At 38.2% G+C, this 11,207-nt stretch overlaps 1 protein-coding gene across 1 annotated transcript in view; it reads left to right on the top strand.

Moving 5' to 3' along the window:
- The window catches only part of LOC101863928 (thioredoxin reductase-like selenoprotein T), a 14,232-nt gene extending 6,479 nt beyond the window's left edge, over positions 1 to 7,753 (top strand). Inside the window, exons 2-5 of the mRNA XM_035971971.1 lie at positions 2,511 to 2,748; positions 3,727 to 3,814; positions 5,116 to 5,262; positions 7,360 to 7,753. Of these exons, the coding sequence (XP_035827864.1) occupies positions 2,511 to 2,748; positions 3,727 to 3,814; positions 5,116 to 5,219 (430 nt within the window). The 3' untranslated portion in view covers positions 5,220 to 5,262; positions 7,360 to 7,753. The remainder of the gene's footprint in view (positions 1 to 2,510; positions 2,749 to 3,726; positions 3,815 to 5,115; positions 5,263 to 7,359) is intronic.
- Positions 7,754 to 11,207: the final 3,454 nt, after the last annotated feature.

Here is an 11,207-nt window from a genome sequence, read left to right as displayed (position 1 = left end):
GGAAGCCGGAGTCACGAGTCACAGGAAGTCGGAAGTGATGTCATGCTGGACAAGAATCAGAGTCCGAATAATATTTTTTCATATTCGGACTCAAGTCCGAATAGTCACTTCGAAGGAAAAAATCCCCAAAACACGGTCCACATTTTTGGGTGTTTTGAGGCATTTTTTATCAATAATTCCGTAGTAAACGGAATACTATAAATGAAACTTGGCAGCCTATTGTAGTTTTTCCTGCAGAACCTATCTATATATAGATATCTATAAAGATATTTGATGTATCTGCAGTAGTTTTTAAAATATCAGGGGAAATGTGTCAAAAAATTCATAGAAATTTTAGGCCAAGGACTTGTGGCAAACATTCAAACTCCTGCAACTTTCTTATTTTTAAAAATATATCTCCGAAACTTTGCTATCTTTTGTATTTTTTCCTGCAGATTCCAATCCTGCTGTTATTATTTTTTTGTATGAAAGGCTCTTTTATTAGGTAGCGTAAACACGGCCTCGCGAGCACTTGCGGCCTTCCGACCGCGTGGCATCGGGGTAATTCCGATCGCTGTTTCTTTGCTCTTTCGCTATAAAACACCAAGTGCCGTACACCTTGTAAAAGTTCAGCTTTTCCTCGTTACAATGGTGTAAGTTGATTTTATGTCCGATTAGTAGGAGCTGCAATGGAGAACGGCAATGGCTAAGGCTAGTTTCAATAAAATGAGCCCAATCCTGAAAAATAGAAACATATCTATGAACACCAAAATGAAAGTCCTGAAATGCTATGTTTGGTCAACCCTTCTATATGGCTGTGAATGCTGACAATCAGGACAATCACTAAAAAAACACAACAAAAAGTCCACAGACAAAACTACATACTTAAACTCATATAAACAGCTGATAAATAGATACCCTGAAGCAGAGAAACTCTTTACAGACGGATCCAAAAATGACTCCGCAGTAGGAGCTGCTGCCCTTGCATCGCCACACAGCTTAAGCTTAAGGAAACTCCATCCAGAAGCCTCAGTCTACACTGCTGAGGCTACAGCTCTTGAAATGGCCCTAAATATTATAGATCAATCAACCAAGTCTACCTTCCTAATCCTTTCAGACTCTCTCTCTTGTCTGAAATCTTTAGAGTGCTCTGACACCTCCGACAACAGAATTTTGAAACTTATCATTAAACTGCATTTTCTACATCAGTCTGGAAAAACTATTACAATAGCTTGGCTTCCAAGCCATGTAGGCATTGATGGCAACGAAGCCGTTGACCAATTTGCCAAAGAATCTCTAAAACTACCTGAAAACAAAAATAGTAAAATCCCTTTCTCTGACATGAAACCGAAAGTAAAAGAACACATCACATCCTCCTGGTCCCAAAGTTGGAATCAACAAATACACAACAAACTCCATTACATTCAACCGAAACTTACACCCAGGAAACCATTTTCTCTACCACGAAGAGAAAAAGTAATTTTTACCCGACTTAAAATAGGACACACGCACGTCACGCACAAACATTTGCTCGAAGGAGAGGAAGCTCCTTTTTGCGTGGCGTGCAACACAAATTTCACAGTTCGGCACATCCTAATGGAATGTGTCGACTTTAATTATGTCCGTGATAAATATTTTAAATGTAAAAATATTAAGACCCTTTTTAACATCATAGAACCTAGAAGAATTTAAAGTTTTATAAAAGAAATTGGACTGTTTAATAAAATGTGAAAATATATAGTTGTCGTTGTCGGTGTATATATACATACACTGAGATTTGTATTGTATATACAAATGTAAATAAGCCTTTTCCATATTTACAAAAAATTTTTATAAATGTTTGTTCGTCTTTTTAGCATAATAGAAATAGTGTGATCGTTTGCGGTTGAGAGCTCCGAAAGACTTTATTAAAAACACGTCTGATTTTGTAGCGGTGAAACCTGATGACGCTTAAATGACCAAAATTGTGTCGATAGTGCCGTAAAACATCTACCCAATCAATCAAACCGCTCAATGGTAAGTAGGCCCCCCTATGTGTGCTGGGGCAACGATTTGATCTTTTTTTCCCTTCTTTGCTTTTTCTACTACCTGATTTAGGGTCAAAATACCCGAAACTGACCTTGAATGTACGTGAAACAGAAAATTTGAAGTAGGCTGCTAGGCAGCCCTGCATTGTGGGATTTCAGGGGACTCAGGGAAACAGAAAAATCTGAGGGGTTTTCTTCTGTAATTTGATGGTTTGCAATTTCAAATAATTTTGACATTTTCTTGAAAATAATTGATTTGCGACAGTTTTAGTGGCCATATTGTGATCTGCAGCAAAAATTATTGCAGTTTGACCCTCAAAGCAGTACATCTGTGTGCAGGAGGGAACATGAAAATGGTTATGTCTCTGATTTTTTTGGCCCTATAAATCGGAATGAGAAACAGCGAAAAAGACTTTCATCTGTCCAGCAAATTTTGAGTGGGACGATCATTCAGGCAGTTTCCACTAGAGGTGTCTGTGACACCATTCCTTTCTCTTCTGCCAGCTACACCTGAGGGTACCGGAAGGTGTTTGAGCAGTACGCTCAAGCACTTCACGAGAGGTTCCCGGCACTGACGATTGTTGGCGACCATTACCCGCCTCCAGTGGTCCGGTCGAGCCTCGCTCAGGCTCTCGGAATCATCAAGTTTATCCTCATTGGCCTCGTTGTGACAGGATACAATCCATTCCCCTCCCTCAACCTACAGACACCAAGTATTTATACTTGGGCAACAGAAAACAAGGTATCATATCATTTGAGGAGCACATGGGGAAAACGACCACAGTCACAAATTAGAAATAGTGAGGGTGCCAGTTTTGAAAGCTTGTGGACTCATAACTTCATATGTTTGCTTGACTGTTGGTTTATTGTTAAGTGTTGTTGAATGGGAAATCTAGCATCTATAATTAACCTACAGACACCAGCTATTTTTACTTGGGCAACAGAAGACAAGGTTTTATTATAATATTTGTCCAAAATCTGCAAAATTTTAATTGTGGTTGTTCATTTGATTTTTGATTTTATCAATATCAACTTAACAGTACTGTTGCCAGTAATCTTTATTATGGTTAGTTATTCCTTTTTGTAATTTAGACTCGGTAAGTCGTATTCATCCCTGTTACTGCTATTGGTCCGAAGTTATTATGAAAACGATGTCATTGCTGTTAAGTTTTAATTCTCTTAATTCTGTAGGGTTTTTTAAAATTTTGTCCTGCTGATTCTGCCACAGAAGTTGTTGTAATAATTGTAATGAATTTTTAGGCATAATGACTGAAACTCGAAAGCCAAGCCTCATCATTTTATCTACACAGAAATGATAGAATTGAAATAGAAGGCTGTTGTAGGTAATTCATGGCTCTCAGCTATTTGTTTTCTTTCACAAGTTTTATTTGCATTGATGGAAAGTCAGTAACTTTTCCAGCCCTGAATCCATGCACAGCTCTGTTCGTGTTGTGAAACAAGAGTTGAGTTGAGAAGAGGAACAATTTAAGATCCTGTAATGGGAGAGAGGAGACGTTTGTGGCCCTGTGATAGAAAAGAGGAAAAGGGCCGTGGACGTAATAGATTTTCCCATTTGTACTGATTTTTCTTTAAAATTGGTCTTTTAAGCATTTGGCTTTGTTATGTGTATTGTGACGCAGTGGTTTGCTATATATGCCTACTCCTGTTTGCCTTGTAAAAGTAAACAAATGTCATTCTCTTTTCTGATCTTTGGTCACAGCTCTACGCCTGCCTCATGTTGTTTTTCATCTCAAATGCCATTGAAGGGCAGTTGATTTCTACTGGTGCTTTCGAAATATCATTCAATGGTGAGTTACGTTTTCCCTTCTTCGTCAAGCGTTTCCTTTATCCTAACAATATATGTACAGTTATCATTGGTAGTTTAGTATACGAGGACAGCAGGGAAAAAAAGCTGTAGCAAATAAGTTAGGGGGGGGGGTTGTTTTTAACTTTGCTTGTTTAGCAATGAGAAATTTGACACACGTCTGCTCCTGTAATATTCCTTGGATTAGTGTTTCTTTTGGCAGCATGAAGCATCAGTTTTGCCCTTGTGTATGTCTTTCTTAAGACACTGTTACTGTGATCGCATTAAATGTATGGGATAAATGGAAGTTTGTCAATGTCAGTCATGGAAAAGCGGATTGTTGGCAGGTATTCTAGTGTGGTTTGCCCCTTCTTTCATATTTGACTGTATGCAGTCGCGAACGCCGTAAAACACTCCCCCAAAACAAAAACTTTCCCTTCAAACATCTGTCATCCTGATCTCTCCTCCTGCTATTTTGAGTTTGTTGTTCTAGCGTGACAGCTCTAATCTTCAGCCTTTACATGACCTTATTATGTTGCAAGTGTCGCAAAACTCTTACTTAAACTAAAGAAATCACAGAAATAGGAAATTCAGAAAAATATAAGGAGCACAGTTGTATTTGAAGACTTTTTGAATCGACGTAAGTTTATTTAACTCTTTAAGTCCTGAGTTTTTTCCACTGTTTCCCAGTATTTTTTCCACCGTCTCCTGAACCTGGTGCACTATTTTCTCATTATAGCCCCAAAAGCTTGCCTCCCAATTTCTAAATGGAGGAAACAAAGGCTTAGTCATTCCTAAAAAAACCTTGGTTCAGGAACAGTTGGGAAAACCAAGCAAAAACTAGCACTTCCTGAAACAGTTGTCTCTAGCACTGGACGCTCCGAGCGTCCCATGGGGCTCAAAGAGTTCAAAAATGTCTCAATGGTTTACACTGTATATATACTGTGTATGTTGAAAACTTCCATTTCTGACTTTTATGAACTCTCCCATCTTCTCACATTGCAGCACTATTCTCTATTGAATGGATATTACTTACAACTATTTTAAGTTTGGTTTCAAGAATTTCTTTGTAGAACTAAATATACATAGGTCAGAATATATAAAATCTTTTCAGTGTCAGGACGTGACAGGGATTTAGAAAAAGTCTACTTCATTCTTAAGTATTTTTTACAATTTTCTTTTCTCCCTTTTTAAATTTATTTATTTTTTAGAATAAAAGCTGCTGTTCAATTATGAAATTCAATTTTACGAATAAGTACTTTTCATGACAAAATTTCACCTGAATTTTATTCACTCCTTTTTCAGATGTTCCAATTTGGTCAAAGTTAGAAACGGGCCGCATTCCATCTCCCAGTGAAATGTTTCAAATGATTGAGAACAATCTCCGATATGTACAGTCGAATTCGTAGCTCAAAATGTGATGAGGAACCATTTGACCAGGAAGTTCAGCATGTAAGTTATTTTGTTCTTCTGCTGCGTTCCTTGATGCTGTAGAGTTTATGGTGTGTCGTTGGCTAGTGCTGTGCTGTGGTTTGCTTCTTCTTTCCTATCAAACATCTATCATCTTTATCTCTCCTCCTCTCTCTTGTAACACCTCTTAATCTTCGGCACTTATATGACCTTATTGTGTTGCAAGTGCCTCTAAACACTTACTAAAACTAAAAAGAGAGTTGATAGTGTCTTGAAAATATTGTTTGAGCATTGCCACTAAATAGATTCTAGTTGATTTATATAGCATAAAATGTAACTTGTTTGTATAGTTGATTTATATAGCATAAAATGTAACTTGTTTGTATAGTTGATTTACATAGCATAAAATGTAACTTGTTTGTATAGTTGATTTATATAGCATAAAATGTAACTTGTTTGTATAGTTGATTTATATAGCATAAAATGTAACTTGTTTGTATAGTTGATTTATATAGCATAAAATGTAACTTGTTTGTATAGTTGATTTATATAGCATAAAATGTAACTTGTTTGTATAGTTGATTTATATAGCATAAAATGTAACTTGTTTGTATAGTTGATTTATATAGCATAAAATGTAACTTGTTTGTATAGTTGATTTATATAGCATAAAATGTAACTTGTTTGTATTTGTATAGTTGATTTATATAGCATAAAATGTAACTTGTTTGTATAGTTGATTTATATAGCATAAAATGTAACTTGTTTGCATGGATTGTGTCTGTGTAGTACTGTGAGTGGTTGGAGGGTGTTCCTTTCTTTCCCTCTATTCTTCTGTCTGGGGTTTGGTTGTTGTTTTTGCTTCATCAATACACAATTTGTGACAATACTTGCGTTGATTTGCTTCATCAATACACAATTTGTGACAATACTTACGTTGATTTGCTTCATCAATACACAATTTGTGACAATACTTACGTTGATTTGCTTCTCTTCATTCAAGCAAAAAAATTGTTGAAAAAGGAGGGGGGTCACTGTTGATTCTTACATGAACCGTGCTGGTTGAAAAAGGAGGGGGGTCACTGTTGATTCTTACTTCATGAACCGTGCTGGTTGAAAAAGGAGGGGGGGCACTGTTGATTCTTACTTCATGAACCGTGCTGGTTGAAAAAGGAGGGGGGGCACTGTTGATTTCTACTTCATGAACCGTGCTGGTTGAAAAAGGAGGGGGGTCACTGTTGATTCTTACTTCATTAATTGTGCTGGTTGAAAAAGGAGGGGGGGCACTATTGATTCTTACTTCATGAACCGTGCTGGTTGAAAAAGGAGGGGGGCACTGTTGATTCTTACTTCATGATCCGTGCTGGTTGAAAAAGGAGGGGGGCACTGTTGATTCTTACTTCATGATCCGTGCTGGTTGAAAAAGGAGGGGGGCACTGTTGATTCTTACTTCATGATCCGTGCTGGTTGTTGTTTTGGGTTTTTTATGTTCTGTCTTGATCTTTCCTTTCAATGTATATATGATCATTATTATTTTATTGTGTCTACATGATGTGCTTCTCTTTATTCAAATGAACAAATTGCATTATAATAACATTGATAATAGAATATAGATCATTGTTTATTGTGCCTTCCCCCATGTACGCACAGCTCACGGCATTTTACATAAATATTTGAATACAATGCTTGAAATGTAATCCATGAGAAGAGATAATGCAGGCTGAATTGAATTGCTGTGGGAATTTGATATCTTGACAGATGGCACACCAGCCTTAGAATGTATAAAGATGTGAGTCAGTTGTTGGTGGTGTTGTCATGTAAGGTCAAGTGCATGTCAAAGTCAATTGTATGAAAACGTTTGAAGATGGGACAGAAGAATCAGTTGAATGAATGAAATTTGAATGGAAATGGCAGAAAATTTTATACTCATGATCATTCAGAGAGTGGGTGGTTGGAGGGCGCCACTGGTAGGTCCTACTTCTTTACTTTCCATCTGTTGTTTCTATCTGTCTGTCTTACTTTGTCCCCAGTACTACTTGACCATTATTTTGTCAATGTGCTTCTCTTGACTCAAACAAACAAACAATCATATAGAGGCAGTTTTGTCAACTTGTTTTGCTGGTTTTGTTATATCTCCAGGAGCACCCAGCAAGACAGCTAATCACCAACTGACCTGGATCCGTGCAGACTTAAGTCCCAATGAAGGTCGTCACTGAAAGTAGATCCATCTGCCTGTGAGGACTGGATGTCTTGATTTGAAGTCTCCTGGACAGAGGCCACCAGGAATTTCCTGTCTTACCTGCTTTCTTCTGCTGCATTTCTTGGTTCGAGTAGTTTCTGTGAAGTTAATCACAGCTCAGAAGAGAAAGGAATGAAAGGTGTGAAGTTGAAAGAGCGAGTGGGTTTTGGTTTTGTTTTGTTTTTTTACTTCATTTTGACTGGATGTGTGCACCCTACTCAGAGTTTGTGATTTGTGGGAGCGTCGAATGGTTTGTGTGGGTATGTTTGGTTATTGAGAGAGAGAGAGAAAAAATGTATACATGTATTTCCTACTTTTTCATTGTTCTTCAAGTGAATTCCTTTGGACGGTAGACTTGTGATAGTATGTCTCACTAGCCTACAGCATGCAGGCATGGGCAAACGTGTCCAAGTCGCCGGCCTGTTTGAGCGATTCCCAACATCTGGCAAGCCAAAGCACTCGAAAATAGGGTAAAACTGGTTGTAGTTCCCATGCTCTCACAAGGGAGGCTCAAAATTAAACAAAAACTGGCACTATGGCATATATATTATTGTATATTTATCACTCAAGGGCATTTCGTCAGATAAGATATTAGTTCTATTCTTCCAGCTTTGCCGAGAATCACTAATTTTGACTTTGAAGACAGACAGTTTTATTTGTAATTAATAATCCACTCTCCGCAGGCCACATTCATTAGTAGTTAATGGGTCGGCTCGCAGGCTGGACTGAACTTGCTTGAGGACCGAACCTGGCCCGCTGGCCGTAGTTTGCCAATGCCTGCACTAAGGCTAACCTGCCACTCATCCCGATTTAAACAGAATATCCTAAATTTGTTTGCCACAAATGTCAAGTGTCCCCATTTTGTTTGCATGTGTCCCATATTTTGTTTGCATGTGTCCCAATTTTGTTTGCAAGTGTCCCCATTTTGTTTGCATGTGTCCCGTATTTTTTGTTGTTCCGTCTTTTGAGCAGGGTTTTTCTGAAACTTTGCTCTGCCTTCTACTTCTAATATTTCTCAACACCCCTGGACAATCTTTAAGTCAGCCTGGCGGTCACCCCGAATTGATTTGTTATTTCTCCTGATGTTTTTCCCCAGTTCCTGATTTGTTCCGTTGAGATCCTCATTTTGACATTTCCTCGAGTGGCTGGTCAAACAGCAATGATAGTCAATGATACTCAGATTTCCGATATTTTTCTGTTTCACATGTTGTGGTCCCCTCAGTACTTGCACTACGCTACTCTGTCTTTGAAGAACATGTGTCTATTGGAGCACACAGGCTCAATCAAATGCTGAGACGTTTCACCATTTTACAGGTCCTGCTATTTAATTTTCTCTTTGGAATATTGGAAGACAGTTTCATTCTTATTTCTGTTTCTTAAGTTTCTTAATTGCGCTGTAACTTGGTCTTTGCGCAGCCAGTTGTGAAAGGTATTATATTTCCTTGTCTTTGGTAGTAGGGTGAGGTATGGAGAAAGCTCATTTCAAATATATATATTTCAAGACTAAGAAATATATATTGCTATTTCTGCTTGCAAGCTCTGAATCCATTTTTCACCTAATCGTGTAGAGATTTTAATCATATTTTTGGGTTTTTTAACTCAAAAGAAGCAAGAGTGTTCAGTGCTTGTGGTTAGCTACATTATTGCAAAGTAGGATTTTACTTTTTAAATGACTTACAGTGCTTTTTCCGCTCAGTATCCATAGTACGTACTGCTGTCATGAAATAGAGAGCGACGTAACTGCACATTTTTCATGATTTTGAGTAAAACACGAAAAACTCCTGACACTTATTCTTGAGATCAGGCATTTATGTAGCGTTACCTCTTCGAAAACTGCTTTTTTTAAATACAGTGGAAACCATATATAACAGGCCCGGTAATAACAGAGATCCGGTAATAACAGGGATTTTTGAAATCCCTGATTTTTTCTACTCTTTGTCTCTATTAAAAGTTATCGGCAATAACAGGGCCTCATCGGAGCCCAACTGGTTATAGCAGGGACATAGTCCGTTAACAATGTGTAAAAAGTAAGAGAGAGAGAGAGTAACGCAGAAATGGAGCAAGCCCATGCAAGCCACGCCACTGCAAGGCAAGCACACGCAGCGTGTGAAGCGAAAGAAGGCTACAGTGTGCTGCAGACGTCGATCCAGCCCGAAACCTAGCAACACGCACGCGTAATGTATCTACTGTCACCAACGATATCAAGCGCAAGAGAAACTGCCTTCTAATTGACCAAGAAACAACAATGAAATAATCCAGGCTGTTGACAAAAAGCGAGCTCCAACTCCACTGGCACTGGCAGAGATTGGTCGTCAGTTCGACATTCCACAAGGGTCGATTCTCACCATTATCAAGGATAGAGCGAAGATAGTGGCAGCATACTCCAATGGAAAGTTTGCTCTGGATCGAAAGAAGATGAGACTACCCGATGCAGTTGCTGTGGACCAAGCTCTTCTGATGTGGTTTAAGGAGGCAAGGAGAAAGTTAGTGCCAAAACCCCTGTTCGTGGGTACTTGTGGCAAGGGAAACTACCTATGAATAAGTACAGCTGGATTAGTCCACAAATGCTCACTTTCTTTGCATTTCTGATTTAACAGGGATCGGATATAACAGGACATTTTCTCTACTCCCACCATCCCTGTTCTATCAGGTTTCCACTGTATACTTTATAAATACGTCATCGAGCTAGACACAAGAAGGATATGGGCAAGACGAGTGTAACAGACCAATACAACCAACAAGAAACGTACATTTTATCAGATAATCTACTGGATCAATAAGAACAACAACATCAGATAATCTACTGGATCGATAACAACAACAACATCAGATAATCTACTGGATCGATAACAACAACAACATCAGATAATCTACTGGATCAATAACAACAACAACATCAGATAATCTACTGGATCAATAACAACAACAACATCAGATAATCTACTGGATCGATAACAACAACAACATCAGATAATCTATGTTGCTCTTTTTGGGATGGCAGAAAATGGCCCCACCGTAAATCCTTCTACAAAAACCGTGTGAGGTATAATAGTGTTGATGGTGGCAAAAACTTTCCCAATTCACCAAATCTACTAGAAGTTGTATATTCTCTCTATTTTCTTGTGTTGTGTTTACTGTTGCTCTGTTTGGATAAATGTGTAGGTGTATTGAATTCAGGACAGTTCTACTCAGAAATGAAACACAACACTGCTTATAAATATGGGAAATGAATTTTGGCTTCCTTTCAGCCTCATGAACGAGTCCCATTCACTTCAGTCTTTGTGTCACATTTTATATATATATATTTAAAAAAATTTTTTTAAAATGCTTATGTAGATAATTCAGCGTATTATTAGTATTAACCATCGGTGTATAGATGTCTTTTTCGAATCGTTTTGACGTATGTTTTGGAAGTCGAGCTCTTGTGACATTTTTTCCAAAGATGTTTGAAATTGCAGGAAATCAACGTTCTTTTTGAATGGCCAAACTTTTGACATGGACAGACTCATGCTCCGTGTCTGTCTTTGGTTTCAAAGAATGTTGGCAAACATCCCTGGTCCTGTATGTTTCTCTTGGTTTCCGTGCAGCGAGAAGCTGACTTTGTCCTGTTGGTGTGTTTCTCTGTTCTCCAACAACTGCGAACAAACAAAGAAGTTTCTCCAACAACTGCGAACAACAAAGAAGTTTCTCCAACAACTACGAACAAAGAAGTTTCTCCAACAACTACGAACAAACAAAGAAGTTTCTC

This window comes from Aplysia californica, unplaced genomic scaffold (genome assembly GCF_000002075.1).
Source record: "Aplysia californica isolate F4 #8 unplaced genomic scaffold, AplCal3.0 scaffold00549, whole genome shotgun sequence".
In the NCBI taxonomy this organism is placed as follows: domain Eukaryota; kingdom Metazoa; phylum Mollusca; class Gastropoda; order Aplysiida; family Aplysiidae; genus Aplysia; species Aplysia californica.
The sequence above is the reverse complement of the archived record's forward strand: the minus strand, read 5'-3'. Positions and strand labels throughout refer to the sequence as shown.